We start from the raw sequence: 16121 nt of genomic DNA, 5'->3' as shown, positions 1-16121 counted from the left end.
CATTTAGTAATTTGCTTTTTGTTGAGGTCATGGAGGGTTTCATTCTTCATTATTTAAAAGGAGACAGGCCTAGGAGCTGTCCCCAGACATTTGGTTCCTCCTGGCCTTTCAGAGATGAGACTGGTTATAATGGCTCTGTGGGACCTTTCAGCGGTCGCTCAGCAGGTGACCCTCACACCGGTGACTCCATTGGTCCTGGCTCTCAGGGAGGCCCGGGATGCAGAAAGTCATTTGGCAGATGTTCATCGTGCCCTACAGGTACCAGTCGCTGCATTTGGGGAACTTATTAAGACACATTTCCTGTTTTCTAGGAGCTCAGAATTTGATATGGAAGAGTGATAAGACAGATGCATAAGCAACGGAAATGTATAAAAGTATAGTTAAGTCAGTGAAGGCAGGAAGCTACCTCGGAGCTGTGCCAGGTGGAGGGTGTGCTGGGTTAACTGAGGAGGGTGTGGGGGGGCTGTGCTTTAAAGGGGAAGAAGGAGAGTGGGGGGTCAAGCCTCAGGGGCACGAATGCTGACACATTGGAAGGAAACCCAAGGTCACTTTACTTGATGCAGAAGGGCAGTTTCCATCTGCCATCCAGCTCCTCCTGTGTTGGAGACTCTCAGCCCAGAGAGCAGACTGGAGCCAGCACTGTCACACAGTCTTGAGAGGAGCCAGTGTGAACTTGACCTCATGGCTCTGCGGGCCACCCCACTCTGTCCCTTTAGCTCACAAAAGCCACAGAATTTCCCTAATCAAAGATGCTTTTAATTGGGAAACAGATATCAATAATTCTACAGATTTCTAAGGAGCAAAAAAATCCCCAGAAATTACCAACCCCCCACCCCCATAGAAAATTTTTAACTGAGGTGTGTATAATTACATAGCTATCTTTTGTGCCCATGCTAGTTTCAAGTTAAGCAACAATTGATCCACATAAATTGCATATATATCTCTGCTTTGCCTTCATTCGAAGAAAATAAAATGTCTAGATGTTTCTGTTTTTAGAAAACAAAAAAGCTTTGTCTTTATTTTTTGCATTGGACCAATTTTTAAAATCATATGTGCGCTGAGGAGAAAAAGTTCCAAAATGTCAGAATAATGTGGTCGGTTCGAGATATACTTTAAATGTAGTATAAATTGGATTTTTATCTTTATATTGGGAAACATACTAGTAGGTTCTCGATCATTTTTATGACATTTTGTAAACCATTAGAAATTCTCTAGCTTCAGGGTGTGTTTTTTTTCCTTATTTTTTGTGGGTTTTCTTTTTTCCCCCCATAAAAGGAACTCATGTCCTCCTTGGAGATTTAATAGCCGCTCTGAAGTAATGTCTCACATTTAATAACATTTTCATTACTTTTACAAACTGTACTCCAGTAAATTTACTGATTGATATACAAGGAAGTAACTCAGATCAGACGGTTCTCAATAAATTAACAAGAAGGAACATAACATTCAGAGGGGGAATAATGAATCACAAAATGCCTTACTCCTAAAGTTAAGTAACCCTCAATAAATGTAAATGCATAAGATTATAATGGCTCTGCATTTTGTGTTTTCCAAGTACTTAGCACAGCCTTGTAAATAAGCGGGGCCTGCAAAGGGCAGGGAGAGGCTGCGGAAGTGTGAGTGGCTGACTGGTCGCACACGTGGCAGCCTTACCTCACCCTGCTTCCAGTGTCAGGATCAGTTATGTAGTTTGTTCTGGGCCACAAATGAATATGGTGTGACATTATGCTCATTGTCAGAAAAGGTCAAACACAGATACAACTCAGTCTGGGATTTTTTTTAGGTTGGCAAGTTTTAAGAGAGTGATTGAAAGACTTGTGTTTACCTTGGATTTTGTTTGGTCTTTGTCTTAAGAACCCAATAGCATCTTTTAATATCATCACTTTCCCTTCTGTGTAAAGCCAGTAAGATGTTGAAGGGTCTAGATTTGAATTTGCTCAGCCACTTTGTAGCTGCAGTTGTAACCGCCTCTAAACCTCAGAATCCTCCTGGGTGCACAGGAAACCTGAGAACTGATGCATGTCAAGCAATGAGCACGGTGCCTGGCCCAGCCAGGCTTCATCCACATGTACTAAACCTACAGTATGTGCTGAGGGAAGCAAATGGTATTTCCGTAGCTCTGAGCCTGTGGCATTCTGTGGGTTCTGTTCCTCACCAGGAATCTGAGCCGAAGAAGAGGGTTGGTGTTGGGGGGAGGAGAACTGAGCAAGCTAGCAAGGGGCACAACTCCACATAGGAGGTGAGTGAAGGCTGGCGCACCTGCACCTAGGGCACCAGGGAGAGCCTGGGGCTGAGACTCTGACTTGGCCACCCTGCGTAGTTCATGCACACCATCTGTGTGGGAAGATACAAAGAATGGTGAGAGGCGCCGGATCAATCCTGTCCTCTGAGCATATGGGAGTCAGAACCAAAGAAGAGAGCCAGCATGGCCTCCAAGCAAGGGGCCTCGCCCCCAACAGGCCCAGTGCCTCCTTTTATTACGCAATGAACAGAACGTCCACGTTTCTCCTCCTGAAGTGAAATACATACCGTAAATAATATGCCTTGCCTGCGTATACAATTTCAGAAAAGGATTCTCTAATATAAGAAAGAAATGAAAGCAAAATAATTTACAATAAGGTAATACGTATTTCAGTGTGCATGCAGTCAAGAAATACTAATGTGTGCCCAAGAACTACACAGAAGACACATGACATTCACTCCTCTCCCCAGAAATAAGTTTGTACCTAAGAGAAATAAAACACGCAGCCAAATCTCATCAGCTCTTTGCTTATAATCATGTGAGAGAGGAGCTAAATAAAAAGTTCCTATGTATATACCCACATCCATACACAGTTAACATTAATGGGGTGGCTGCAAATACAGACTGATTTGGGCATGGCATACTGGAGATTCAGATCCTCTGAGTGAAGTTGACTTTGTACTGTCATTTTTTCTGAAACAATATGCCTTATTGGTGGCGTTCCAATTAAAACAGAGTACAAGCATCCCTGATTTACATGGCAGTTGTGTGCCGAGCAAATTCAGTGTACTCGGTATACCGGTTAATAATGGTGGGTTTTGTAATCAAAGAAAACACGATAATTTCAAGAAAAACATCAAAAGTGCTTTATTCAAAGTAATGTCCATCACTAGCTACATATTTCCCCCATCTCTCAGGTAATTTGTGGATACCGTCCCAATAGAACTATTCTTGTTTTGAGGCAAACCATTCAGAGACCCAATTTTCCACTTTGTATGTTTTGAAGTGCTGCTCAGAAAGTGCGTGTGCCATAGATCGTAATAAGTGGTAATCTGAAAGAATAAGGTCTGGTGAATATGGCGGGTGGGTTAATACTTCCCAGGCAAGATCTTTTAACGTGTCTTTAACTGGTTTTGAAGTGTGTGATAGTGCGTTATCATGAAGCAAAATTACTTTGCCGTGTCTTCTGGCACGTTCTGGTCGTTTCATGATCAAAGCGTAGTTCAAATTGATTATTTGTTGTCAATAGCGATCAGTATTAATGGTTTCACCTGGTTTTAGAAACTCATAATACACCACACCTTCCTGATCCCACCAAATGCAGAGCATTGTCTTCTTTCCAAAGCAATTTGGCCTTGCAGTCGATGTTGATGGTTGACCTGGATCAACCCATGATTTTGTGCGTTTAGGATTCTCAAAATAAATCCACTTTTCATCGCCAGTCACAATTGGATGCAAAAAAGACTTTCTTTCATGCCACTGAAGCAACATTTTACTGATGGCTTTTCGGTTTTCCATTTGTCTTTCGTTCAGTTGATATGGTACCCATTTTCCTTCCTTTAAAATCTTTCCCATTGCTGGTAAACGATCGGAAATTGTTTGCTGAGCAACGTTTAATCTTTCTGCAAGTTGTTTTTGAGTTTGACAGTCATCTTCATCCAATAATGCTTGTAATTGTTGGTCTTCAAACTTTTTCGGTTGACCTGGACGTTCTTTGTCTTTCACATCAAAATCATCACTTTTAAAGCATTTAAACCAGCATTCACAAGTATCTTGAGATGGAGCATGTTCACCATAAGCTTCCCAAAGTATATGATAACTTTTTCTTCAAAATAATGAATTAAAACTTCCCGCAAATGCTCTTTTTTTTTGTCACCAAATTTGACATTTTTAAGTGTAAAAATATCTATGATGTTAACACCTTCAGAAAATTTGACATATGAAGTTTTGAAGCTTGCTATCAATACAACAAAAGAGCATACATAGCAAATCTCATATATCTCAACATATGTGTAGCTCCATCTATTGAAAAAAATTCACATTATTAACTGGTACACCTAATATATTACAGCTGTGCCAAAGAGTCAGGGCTATGAATCCACAGGAAAAGCCTGCAGGGCAGTTGAGAGCTGTGCAGGGAGTGGACGCTCTGCCTTGCTCACAGCTGTCATGCACATCACCAGGTGTCTGGCATCCTGGTCTGACCTTCCCATTAAGGGTGGCACTCCCAGGCTTCGTGAGAACTGAAAATGCTCCCACAAATGCCCAGAATTCCCCCTTCACACCATAACCTTAAAGGGAAACAAGAATAAAGCTGAAAACTCATTAGAGGGGTGAGTTTAGCTGTCTCGAAGAATGGACTCCTTAAGATCTGAAAATCTCCAGCGTTCATACCTGGTTTCTCTGGCCACCCTTTCTTCTCAAAACAAAGCCCTCTTTGGAGTAAACTCTGGCCTTACCTTGCTTTTCTGAATCCACATTGTCTTTATAAAAATAGAGTCTTCATTGTTGTGCTAATGATTACTCCTGAAACCATCTCAAATCCCCTGATTTTCTGGCAGCATTAGTTCTGTCACCATCACTCATCTCCTGTAACTTTAAGGCCTTGTTGTAATTTTCCTGTGCTTACCTGTCTATCCTAACCAGTGTCTTTTAACTCAGACAGGTTTGATCTGGGTGATTTCGGGGCTGCAATATGATGGAGGGTAGTAAACCATTATTTCTTGGTGCGATAGTGGGGGTTGAAGTCACTGTGACATCCTCCATGCCTCCTGGTTATGACATGCCAGCTCTTCATTCCAAGTGGGATTCGAGATGCAGAGCCATCACCGGGTCTGCCTCTCAGATCTCACTGCCTCTGGTAAGGCCATGGCCAACATGCCACCCATCCCAGGGCCTCCAGGAGCCCCTCCAAAGTCCTGGGGTCCCATCTCAAAAGGTCCAGGATAGCCCTGGGCATCTGTCTTTTAAACATTTCACATGAACCTGTTAGGCAGCCAGGCAGGCGCTGACTCAGTTTCCTTATCTGAACCTATTAATGCTTTGCCTACACATCCAGATGGCTTTGGGTGGGCCCAAGAAATATCCCACTAGCTCAATGGTTTATTGTTTCCTACTGATAGTTTACTTAGGAGGTTCTGATGGCCAAGGAAGGGCAGAACAAGTATCTTGTTACTTGTGCAAGTGCAATTTGGTACCATAAAAAGCCTAACGCCTCACCTAGCACAGAAGGTTTTTTTTTTAAAGTGTGTGAGACTGAGGTTTTGTCTTTTCTTTTTTAGCTGACATCTCAGCATCCATATGCTGAAGTTTTCATCGGCCGGCCACACGTCTGGACTGTTGACCTCGACAATCAGAAGGAAGTGGAGGACGCAGTGAAAGCAATTCTAAGTCAGAAGGTTGTTTCTTTTATTTCATCCCCCTTCTGCTCCCCCACATTTGTAATGTGAACTGAAAAGTGTGGGAAGTATCACAGGCCCTTTGAGTAATGAGAACATTTCCGTGTCAGCTTAACTCTGGAATCAGAAAAGAGCCAAGCCATAGGACGTGGCCTGGGGACCTCATGGGTGTTCTCTGAAGTGGAAACAGAGCTGGTGTTCACATGTGTGTGGTTCTACAAACCCTGTGACAGGACTCCTGGGTCCCAGACACAGAAATAGGAGCTTGAATTATAGGACTTGCTTAGAGACCTAATTATGAAGCTCTCACAAAGACCCGAAAAAATAGACTTGCTCTTCTACAAAAACAGTGAGGATAAGGAATATTTAAGGAAATACTGGGACATGTTTTGATATAGCATCTATTTATTTGGCTTTTCTACCTAAACATTTTCTAGAATTTTATATAAGTAACTAACATCTCTGGACTCTCTTGATCAATTCAGCAGACATTTATTAAGCCCCTACTGCACACTCAGTGCCCTGTGAGCCACTCTAGGGGATGCCCACTTCCATGAATATGGTTGAGGCTGGCTGCCTGCCTGTAGGAAGCTTCCACCACGTAGGAAAGGGTTAAGTTACCTTCTCTCCCACCCCCTGGACTGTCTTGGACTCTGTCAGGTGCTGCTGTACGTGGTAGAGCTGGGACCCTTCCCCTGCACTCATCCTTTCAGAGTACTTTTTCCTGTTGTAATTTTTTAAGAGAAGCTTTATGGGCATGGTTGAGAAAGACTGTAATCAGACAGCTGGGGTTTGGGTCCCAGCTCTACCACATACAGCAGCACCCCCTCAGGCAGTTATTTAGCCTTCGAGTCTCAGTTTCCTCATCTTTGTTGTAGGTTGATATTATGTACTTTAGAGTACAGTTGTGAAGATTTAGTGAATATAAAGAGCTTAAGTGCAGTCTACCACCTGGTATGCAGTTGGTTAATATTATTAACTCAATATTAGTATCTATACTAATAAGAGAGAAATATGGTAATTGACCATCACTCCGCGATGCCCACAGCCAATCAGGAGGGGCTATGCAAATTGGCGGGACAAAGATGGTGGTGGCCATGGAGCCAGCTGGAGCGGGTGGGAGGCTTGGGTCGCCCCCAGCAATGGAAGAAGCCAAGCTTCCCGCCCACCTGGGCTGGCTGTCAAAGGAGGGACCTGTGGGTGGCAGCCACAGAGCAAGCCAGAGTGAGCGGGAGGCTTGGGTCGCCCAGCCGGCCGCCTAGGGAGGGGCCTGAAAACGGCCCTCAGCCCCTTACCCAGGCTGGCCACGCCCCCATGGGGTGAGGGTTCCCGCTGGGGACCATGGCCAGCCTGCAAACAGCCATCAGCCCCTCACCCAGGCTGGCCAGGCACCCCAGTGGGGACCCCCACCCTGAAGGGGGTATGGCCAGCCTGAAAACAGTCCTCAGCCCCTTACCCAGGCTGGCCACGCCCCCCAGTGAGGACCCTCACCCCAGGAGGGTGTGGCTGGCCTGCAAACTGCCGCAGCCCCTCTCCCAGGCCAGCACCATCCCCAGTGGGGACCCCCACCCCAATGGGAGCATGGCTGGCCTGCAAACCACCACAGGCCCCTTGCCCAGGCCACCCCGCCCCCCAAGGGAACCCCCACCCTGATCTGGGACACCCTTCAGGGCAAACCAGCCGGCCCCCACCCGTGCATCAGGCCTCTATCTATACTGGTAAAAGGGTAATATGCTAATTAGACTGGGAGACCTTCCAGGAGACCTTCCAAATGTTCTTCTGGACAAAGCCATGGTGGCAGGGCTGAGGTAGAGGCTATAGGGGCCAAGAGGGGAGAGCAGTTGTGGATGATCAGGCCAGGATGGGATGGCAGTTGTGGGTGATCAGGCCGGTGGGGGGAGGCAGTTGGGGGTGAGCAGGCCAGCAGGCAGAGTGGTTAGGGGCAATCAGGCAGGCAGGTGAGCAGTTAGGAGCCAGTAGTCCCGGATTGTGAGAGGGATGTCTGACTGCCAGTTTAGGCCTGATCCTTGCGGAATCAGGCCTAAGCTGGCAGTCGGACATCCCCCAAGGGGTCCCAGATTGGAGAGGGTGCAGGCCAGGCTGAGGGACAACCCCGCCCCCCCCCCCCCGCCCCATGCACAAATTTCATGCACCGGGCCACTAGTTACATATATAATAATATACTGTCCTTATCTTTGTCATTGATAGTCTGGATTTCCACTAGACTCTAAGAAACATGAAAGCAGTGACTATATCTGTCTCACTTTTATATTCTCAAAACCCAGCACAGTGATTTACCTGATGGATGGAGAGAGGGAGGAATAGATGTGTGCAGAATATGTTCTGTGCCCAAAACAGCATGTAAATGATTGAGGAGTGTAAGTGTAGAGAGACTTCTGGAAAGTGCAGCACATCGAAAGCCTCAGCAGAAAGGCATGCCTATGGGGATGAAAGGGCTTTCTTTTTTCTTGAGTCTCCAGGTAACTTAGTAAATTCGTTTTCTGGGACTGCCATACAAAGAACCACAAACTCAGTGGCTTAAACCACAGAAATTTATTTCCTCACGATTTTAGAGGTTAGATGTTGGCATGTCCATGGTCCCTTCAGAGCCCCAGTAAGAGGACCCTTCCTTGTGTCTTCCACCTTCTTGTGGCTCAGGTGTTCCTTGACTTCAGCTGCTGCACTTGAACCTCTAATCATCACATGGCAGTCTCCCTGTGTGTGTGTGTGTGTGTGTGTGTGTGTGTGTGTGTGTGTATGTGTGTGTGTGTGTGTGTGTGTGTGTGTGTGTGTGTGTCTTCTCTACTTTTTAAAAGGACATCAGTCATATGGATTAGGGCCCATCAAATCCAGGTTTGACCTCAACTTGATTACATCTACAAAGACCCTGTTTCCAAATAAGATCACATTCATGGGTATTGGGAGGTAGGACTTCATCATATATTTTCGGGAACTCCATACAACCCACATACTTATTTAAGTGCACATCTCCTTTAAGAGGAGTAATTTAAAAGATAATATAGAGACAGAAAATCTTGGATCATGGAGTCCTTCTTTTGCCAAACAAAAGCCGAAGGGGAATGAACGTCTGCTACATAAGGCACTAGGTGTGGGCACTGAGTTCCATCTGCTCACTCCTACATGAGGCTAGCCCTGTTCACTCCATGAAACTTCAGTGCTCCACGTGGTAGAACCCTGATCAGCCTTTTTCATCTTATTCCAACCTATGTAGGCCACTTAAAGGATAACAAGTAATTATAATAGTAGCTGATACAGAGAGAACCTCTTTCTACACATGTAGAGTCTTTCTTTATACCTTTATGAACTTCATCCCATTCAATCCTTCTTCAGTTGAGAAGATTAAGATTTAAGGAAATCTTAATTTTCTTAAGATTAAGTAATTTACTCAAGATCACACAATTAGTAAGTAGTAAAACCTGGATAGACCCCTAGGTCTTTTAGACTATTTTGTTAAGATTTAAAACAAAAATCATTTAATGAAGTACAATAAAGGGGAAAATAAGGTAGGAAAGAGAGATGAAGTAAAGAATGAGATTAATACCAAAACTATTATCTTTGAAACCCTTCCACTTGTTAGAAATGGATCCGAAATCTGGTGCCAGGCCTTCTCATCTATAACCACAAGATTTAAAATTACATGACAATCAAAAAAGCAAGAAAACATGACCCATCATTGAGAGGAAACATGAATAAAACCAGACATAGAGATAGCCCAAGAGTGGGAATTATCATACACCCCTTTAAAATGCTAAGATCGGTACATTAAAAGGCTTGATGAAAAAGGTGGACAACATATGTGAAGAGATGGGGAATTTCAGGAGAGAGTTGGAAACTTTTGAAAGCCAAATGAGAAAATGCTGGTACTGAAAACACAAATTCAGAAATGAAGAACTCTTTCAGTGGGCTTATCATCGGAGAGTACACAGCAGAGGAAAATATCAATGAACTTGAAGACTTCTCAATAGAAATTATCCAAGCTGAAACTCAGAGAGAAAATGGAGGAGAAGGAGGGGAGATAATGGAAAGTTCCCAAAGTCAGCAGGAACCACACAGTGTGGCCAGCAGGCATCCTTCCTGTGGCCATATGAGTAACAGCCCTATTTCCACCAAACAGGATGACCAAGAACTTCTCCCACTTCTCCATGATGACCCTACTTGGGTTTCTCTGTGACTGGATGTGATACCAGCATTCCCTTTCATTCCATCCCTCAAAGAGGCCTTGACTTGTCTCCAAAGGACTGTCATGCACAAAACAGTCTCTCTCTCTCTCTCTCTCTCTCTCTCTCTCTCTCTCTCTCTCTCACACACACACACACACACACACACACACACACACACACATGCACACCTCCAACCTGCCTAGCCAGCTTCTACGTGGGAGGCTTGCTAGTGTTCTTCAGCCCCGAAACTAGGGTTCTGGAGAGCTTCACACGCAGAGGCCCTGCTCCTGTCCACAGCAGGGTGGCAGAGATGGCTTACAAATACCTTTTTTTTTGTTTGTTTGTTTGTTTTGCTTTTCCTTTATAGTAAAATTATTTGGCTTTGAATGTTTTAAAACAGTGAATTGGACCACAAAGCAATGAATGAGTCAGTCTACCTTTGGTACATTTTTCTGTATTGCATCAAGCTCTTTGAATTAATTCACTTCCATTTATAGAACGTTTCTGGAATCATCCATTGGTTGAGTAAATGACCTTTAAAAGAAAAGAAAAGGTTTGCATTTGGTATGAAGGGCTACGTACATCTGGGTTTGAAAGGACACAGCAAGTGCAAAAGCTTGAGATGAGAAGACACAAGGGAAATCAGTTTTTCAAAGTGTTTTGAACTCTTTGGAAATGAATTATCTTGGCACAGAATGATGTCTGTTCTTGTAGAATAGTCATGCCCTGATGTTATAATACTTAACGCTGAGCCTCTTTTAGTTCTGTCTGGATGGATGTGGGCAGGGATGGTGAGATAGAACCTGTCTTGTGTGACACACCATCTAATTGTGTGTTTGAAGATATGTCATGAAATTAACAATCATGGTTGAAGATTTCAAAAGTAGTGTGTAAGTCAGCACACACACAAAGGGAAGAAGATGCATTGAGACCAACTGCTTATTTGCTCACAGAAGGCTGTCTTCTTGGTCAGTTGTCCCATTTTCAGCCGGCCTCAACTCATAGATGTTTTGTCCAGTTCCTCTACCCAGTAGACTAAAATAGGCAAGTATAGACTTAGACTTAAGAGGGCGATGGTGAAGTTGCCCTCTATTCCATTGTTGACAGTGCTGTTGGGCTCTCTGAAGCTGTCACACATTGGATTGCTGATGGTTTTCTGCCAAGTGGAATTTCCTTTTCGGTTGGTGATGCTAGCTGGCTGCCCCTGGAAGCACAGGCTTCACAATGTCGGCAAAGGCACTGTGCAGCAGAAACCACACTCACATTTTGTCCCCTTCCCACAGGTGTCACATGATTGATCAGACTGCCTTCTCCACCCCAACAAAGCCCCTCTATGTCTCTGGCTACCCTCAAAGTCTGGCTTCTTAGCCTAGAGATTGCAAGGCTTTCGTGGAAATCCAGTGAACCTCTTCCCAGCCTTGTCTCCAGACTCCATGATCCTGGGCTTGACCCTCCTGCTGTTTTCTTTGTTGTCTAATCTCACATTACTCACTATGATGAGGATATCTTCCACATCTTGTCCTGCTAGAATTGTAGCTGACCTTAAAAGCCCAGCATGAGTATAAGTTGGCTTCAGCCTTCCAGCCTCCCAGGACCCTCTACGTGAACTCTTTGTGGCACAATATACACTCTGGTTTTTCACCACATGTCAGTCTCACCTACAAAAGTAGAACAATGCTTTTGTCACTGTGGTGGGGCCTTAAACCACTTATCACAGGCCTTTCTCAGAGCAGTGGGCATGCATTCATTCAGCAGATGTTTGAGTGCATGTTGAGTCCACACAGGTGCCACACTGCTCGGCACTGAGAGCAGCCATGGATGCTTCCCCAGGGGCTTACCTTCTAGAAGGGAATCTTCCCCACCATTTGCTGAATGCCTATTCAGTGCTGGGCACTGAACTAATGCTTTACTCCCTTCTCCCCCTATATAATCTTCACCACAGCTTCAAAGAGGTAGGTTTTTCTCATCACTGTTTTACACATGAAATCCCGAGGCTCAGAGATGGAAGGTAATTGGCTCAGGGTCCCACAGTTAGTAAAGAGCAGTGAGTGTGTGAACCCAGGACTCTTGACTTCCAAGTTCATAGTCGTAGCCCCTCATAAGGCTGACACAGGCATTGGCACTGAGTGTGAGTCCAAGGAGACTGGATGTTGCCTGTTCTGTGTCTCCCTCTTTTCTGATACCGTGTTCTGTGTCTGCAGATCGAGCCGTACATGCCGTATGAGTTCACGTGTGAGGGGGTGCTGCAGAGAATCAACGCCTTCATTGAGAAGCAGGTGAGGCTCTCCGGAAGTCCATCTGTCTCCGTGTCCTGCTTCCTGTTACCCAGGAGGCCTCTCACGAACGGTTAAGGGCGCACCATGTTTCTGGGGTCATTTTCCTGATTTGAAAGACTCCAGAGGCTGGTTAATGGTTTTTTGGAATTCTGAAGCAGGCCCTATCGTGGTCACCTGAGAGTCAGTCTATCATTGGGGAAAGAATGTTCTCTATGACAGTGGAGGCCAAATGAGAACTGAGGGAAGACACTGGATGGTCAAGATGAAAACCCGCTTGACCATGAGACCTGCACCTGCCCACGCTCCGAGAGGCGTCATAAAGACCTGGTGGGAAGGGGACAATGAGACAGCTCTCTGGTCCTGCCTGTGGTCATTCCTCACCCTAAGAAAGGCAAGGATGGGAGCCTGTGGTTTCTAAGCATTCCTTTAATAAATGTCCTGTAATTCCAAATACATTAGGACTTCTCAGTGGTTTTCAAACATCTTTTAAAACAGGACCCCTTTTCAAGTGAAACTTTACATGAAACCTAAATTATATAAAGCAGATAAAAGCAGAACTTTCTTTGCACTGCAGGAGGGGTGGGGGAGGGTTTGTAAGTCCCATGACCCCATCAGAGTGTGGAAGCTGTGGCTCGTGCTCGTGGAAGTAAAGGCCAAGCTTGTCATTGCCATCATTTATAACATTTTAATTCCTTAGGCTTCAAAAGCAACATGGTGCTAGAAATAGAGAGTCTCTGTGGGTAGCGGAGTATGAACTCCTTGACCAGAGTCCAGAAATAGGGGCTCCTCTTCAAGGGCAAAGCATAGTGCCTTGGGGTGATCAAGAAGGCTTTACACAATAGGGGGTGAGGATTGTGCAGCCTCAAATGGAAACGGTACATTGAAAATGTAAGAGGCAAAGATCACAGGCCCAATGTAGGCTTCAGAGGAACGATTTGGGTTGACCGAGTGGTGAGCAGTGGGCAGGCCTGTGCTGCTGCTGGAAGGGAGAGCTGAGAGCGGAGGCTGCAGGGTGGCAGTCTGGGCTTCTGATTTTCTGGGGGACCCACGGGATGGCACGCTCTACAACCAACCACCTGGGCCCCCATTCCAGCACCACGACTTTCTGGTCCTATGACTTAGGTGTGTTACTCAGCTTCTCCCTGCCTTAGTTTCCTCCCCTTTGAAATAAGAATAGTAATAGAATAGCTAGGGCTGATGTGAGCATTAAATGAACTAGTACATGGGAAGTGCTTAGACCAGGGCTGGCACAGTGTTCAATAAATGCAAACTAGTATGCTGATTGCTCATGCATTATAGCATGTGTAATATTGTGTTATATTCTCACATAAGCTTGTTTTATTATTATAGTATGTTATACAGTATTACCCATCTGACTTCACCATGAGAGCTAAGCATTTGAATTATTATCCTTCAGTTTTTGTATGACACCTAAATTAAGAATGACAGTATAATCATCCTAACCCTCACAGCCTTTTACCTACAGACTCTATGCTGTGTATGCCACGCTCACCACCTCATTTAATTCTCACGTAATCCTGGGAGGTGGCAGGAGTAGCCCCATCCTCTGGACACTCACATTCACAGGGCTCAACCCTGGAATCAAGGCGGATGCTGGGCCGTGGGAGCCCAGGCTGCACCCACGGCATTGCGGGGCCAGGCCACAGCAGGTGGCCAGAGCCGCACTGCCCCTGTTCTCACCTCAGGGAGCGCGGGTCCTTCCTGAAGGGGGGCAGGGCTCTGTGACCTCCCCTGGCAGTGAGTTTTAAGATGGCTCTTACCAATGGCAGGGGAGGCTTCCTGAAGTTCTACCAGGATCCCCGCTCCTGAACTCCACCTCCTCCTCTCCTGTCTCCACTTCCTCTCAGGGAAAAGGGCTACTCACCACCACAAGTGAAAAGACTCTTTATTTGAAGGCTTTTATTTCTTTCTTTCCTAAGACTCTTGAATCCCAGCTAGTCCTTAAAAGTCCTTATGTGGCCTGTTCTCTGTAAATCTATTACTCCGTTTCCTTTCAGACACAAAGGCCACACTTCCCAAACCTTGCTAAATGCTGCCTAATGCAGGGGCCATGCCAACTTGCTCACCTCTCAATGCCACATGCCTAGCCTTCTGCCTGGCACATAGTAGGTGCACGATAACTCCCCGTTGAAGGAATGAATGAGTGGGTGAGAGAGTGAATGAGCCCATGGGTTTGGTTTGTTTGTTTTTCATGTGTACCAGGAAGCTCATCTTGGACCTATGACTGGAAAACAGGTCACTTAGACATGCTGGTGAAACTGTCCTTTCACTCCACCTCCTAGATGGGACTTATCTGCAGAGCTCCGTGGCTCACAGACACTGAGAGTTCTTTCTTGCCTGCTGCTGTTCGTTCATCCGCTCTGCAAAGATGTCAGCTGTGTGCTGTGAACCGCCGGCCCTGTGCTGTGGACTCCAGCCATGTGCTCTGGACTCCCGGCCATGTGCTGGGAGTTGGGGAAGAAAATATGTCCAAGAACTAGCCCCTGTCCTCAGGTAGCTTCAGTTGTCACAGAAAAGCCAGTCAGAGCCACAGGCAACACCTCTGGTGTAGGTTACGCCCTGTGATAGTGATGTGACCAGGATGCTTTGGGGTGCTTGACTCAGAGATTCTCTCCCGAGGCATTTACAAGAGATGAGTCCTGGAGGCAGACTGGGGCTGCAGGGAGGATGGAGGAGAAAACGAAGAGAAATGAAGGTGAATTATTGGAAGTTTAATTGTGGCTGAAGGGAGAGACGGTATGAAGGATGAGGCTGGAGGAGGAGGCAGATCATACAACGATGCAGAGGCTCAGCTGAAGATTTCAGATTTGATCGTGGGACAACAGGAAGTAAAGTCTTTAAGGCCAGGTGAGGGCCGTGACGCTGTCAGACTGGGGTTTGGGAAAATCACTCTAGGCATCTTGTAGGTATTTCTTACTAAGCATCTCCCAGAGCTGCAAAAAGCAGTAAAGGGGCTGTTCTGAGTTTACCCCAGGCCTCTGAGGGTTTTATCGGTGCCATAAGTTCCCAGCTCCGCAGGGAAGATGACGCCAGAACCCCACTGGCTGGCAGATGGGTCCTCTGCCTGGAATGACCGCCTCTGGCCCCAGCCGGAGCTTTGGGGTTCCTTGTGTTTGCAGCTAGAGGGCCATATTCAAAGAGCAGTGGAACTCAGAGCAGTGTGTCTGGTTTGAACAAGAAACCTCAAGCTCTGAAGAGGTGGTAGCACCTCACGCTTCCCCAGAGGCCGCAGCTCTAATTAGGCTGATCTCTGCCTGCAAATCCTCCTGTGATCTTCAGGGAACGAGGAAGCTTTTATCCCAGAGCCCTTTCAAAGTGCCCATCAGCTCCCCGGCAGTGGGAGCAAAGGGAGCCGATTGGCAGCAATTGCGAGAGCCCCGGGCTGCAGCATGCGGTGGAGCTGCTGGCAGCAGGGAATCTGCCTCATGCCCGCCAAGCCCGCTGGAGCCCCCAATGGAAAGAATCCTGGCTCCGGGAAAACCGCTTGCTTTCCCCTTCACTGTCCTTGCGTCCCCTTCGCTGCACTAAAAATGCTGATTTGGATTGCAAGCTCTTTTAAATGGTCTCTCTAACTGAGGTCCTGTCTCCAGCAGCAGAGGTTGGTGGGCAGGACACATCCTTGGTGATCTGAGACCGAGAGCACCGTCTTCCCTAACCTGAGTGGGTCCAGGCTGTGAGGGCTCTCCTTGTGCATTTCTTGGGAGAGACTTAGGTATCTGCCTCAGGCCAGAGAGTAAGCGGGTTCTTGTAAAATAATGTTCAGGTTGATTTCTGAAAATCATACCTATGCTCTTCAACACTTATTTTCTACTTCCAGTATAGACCCTGTAAATATGGAGGGTGATTGTGCTCATATTATTTTGCAAAGAGCTGTGTAAAGCATTTTGGAGATATGGAATAAAAAGCGAGTTAATTAGGAGCCACTGTGGAATCAGCTTTAGTTCCAGGAAACGGGCTTATCGGAGCCCATCTTGAAGCCCCTGGGGAGTAAGGACACACCTGG

At 46.0% G+C, this 16121-nt stretch overlaps 1 protein-coding gene across 4 annotated transcripts in view; it reads left to right on the top strand.

Moving 5' to 3' along the window:
* MGAT5 (alpha-1,6-mannosylglycoprotein 6-beta-N-acetylglucosaminyltransferase) overlaps positions 1-16121 on the top strand; it is a 383255-nt gene that overhangs the window by 348188 nt on the left and 18946 nt on the right. For all 4 annotated transcript variants that reach the window (XM_079783063.1, XM_079783061.1, XM_079783064.1 and 1 more), the window contains 2 exons: positions 5524-5640; positions 12023-12097. In XM_079783063.1, the coding sequence (XP_079639189.1) occupies positions 5524-5640; positions 12023-12097 (192 nt within the window). The remainder of the gene's footprint in view (positions 1-5523; positions 5641-12022; positions 12098-16121) is intronic.

The sequence above is a fragment of the Cnephaeus nilssonii genome, assembly GCF_951640355.1.
Source record: "Cnephaeus nilssonii genome assembly, chromosome: 10".
NCBI lineage: Eukaryota > Metazoa > Chordata > Mammalia > Chiroptera > Vespertilionidae > Cnephaeus > Cnephaeus nilssonii.
This window is presented reverse-complemented; position numbering and strand designations above follow the sequence as displayed.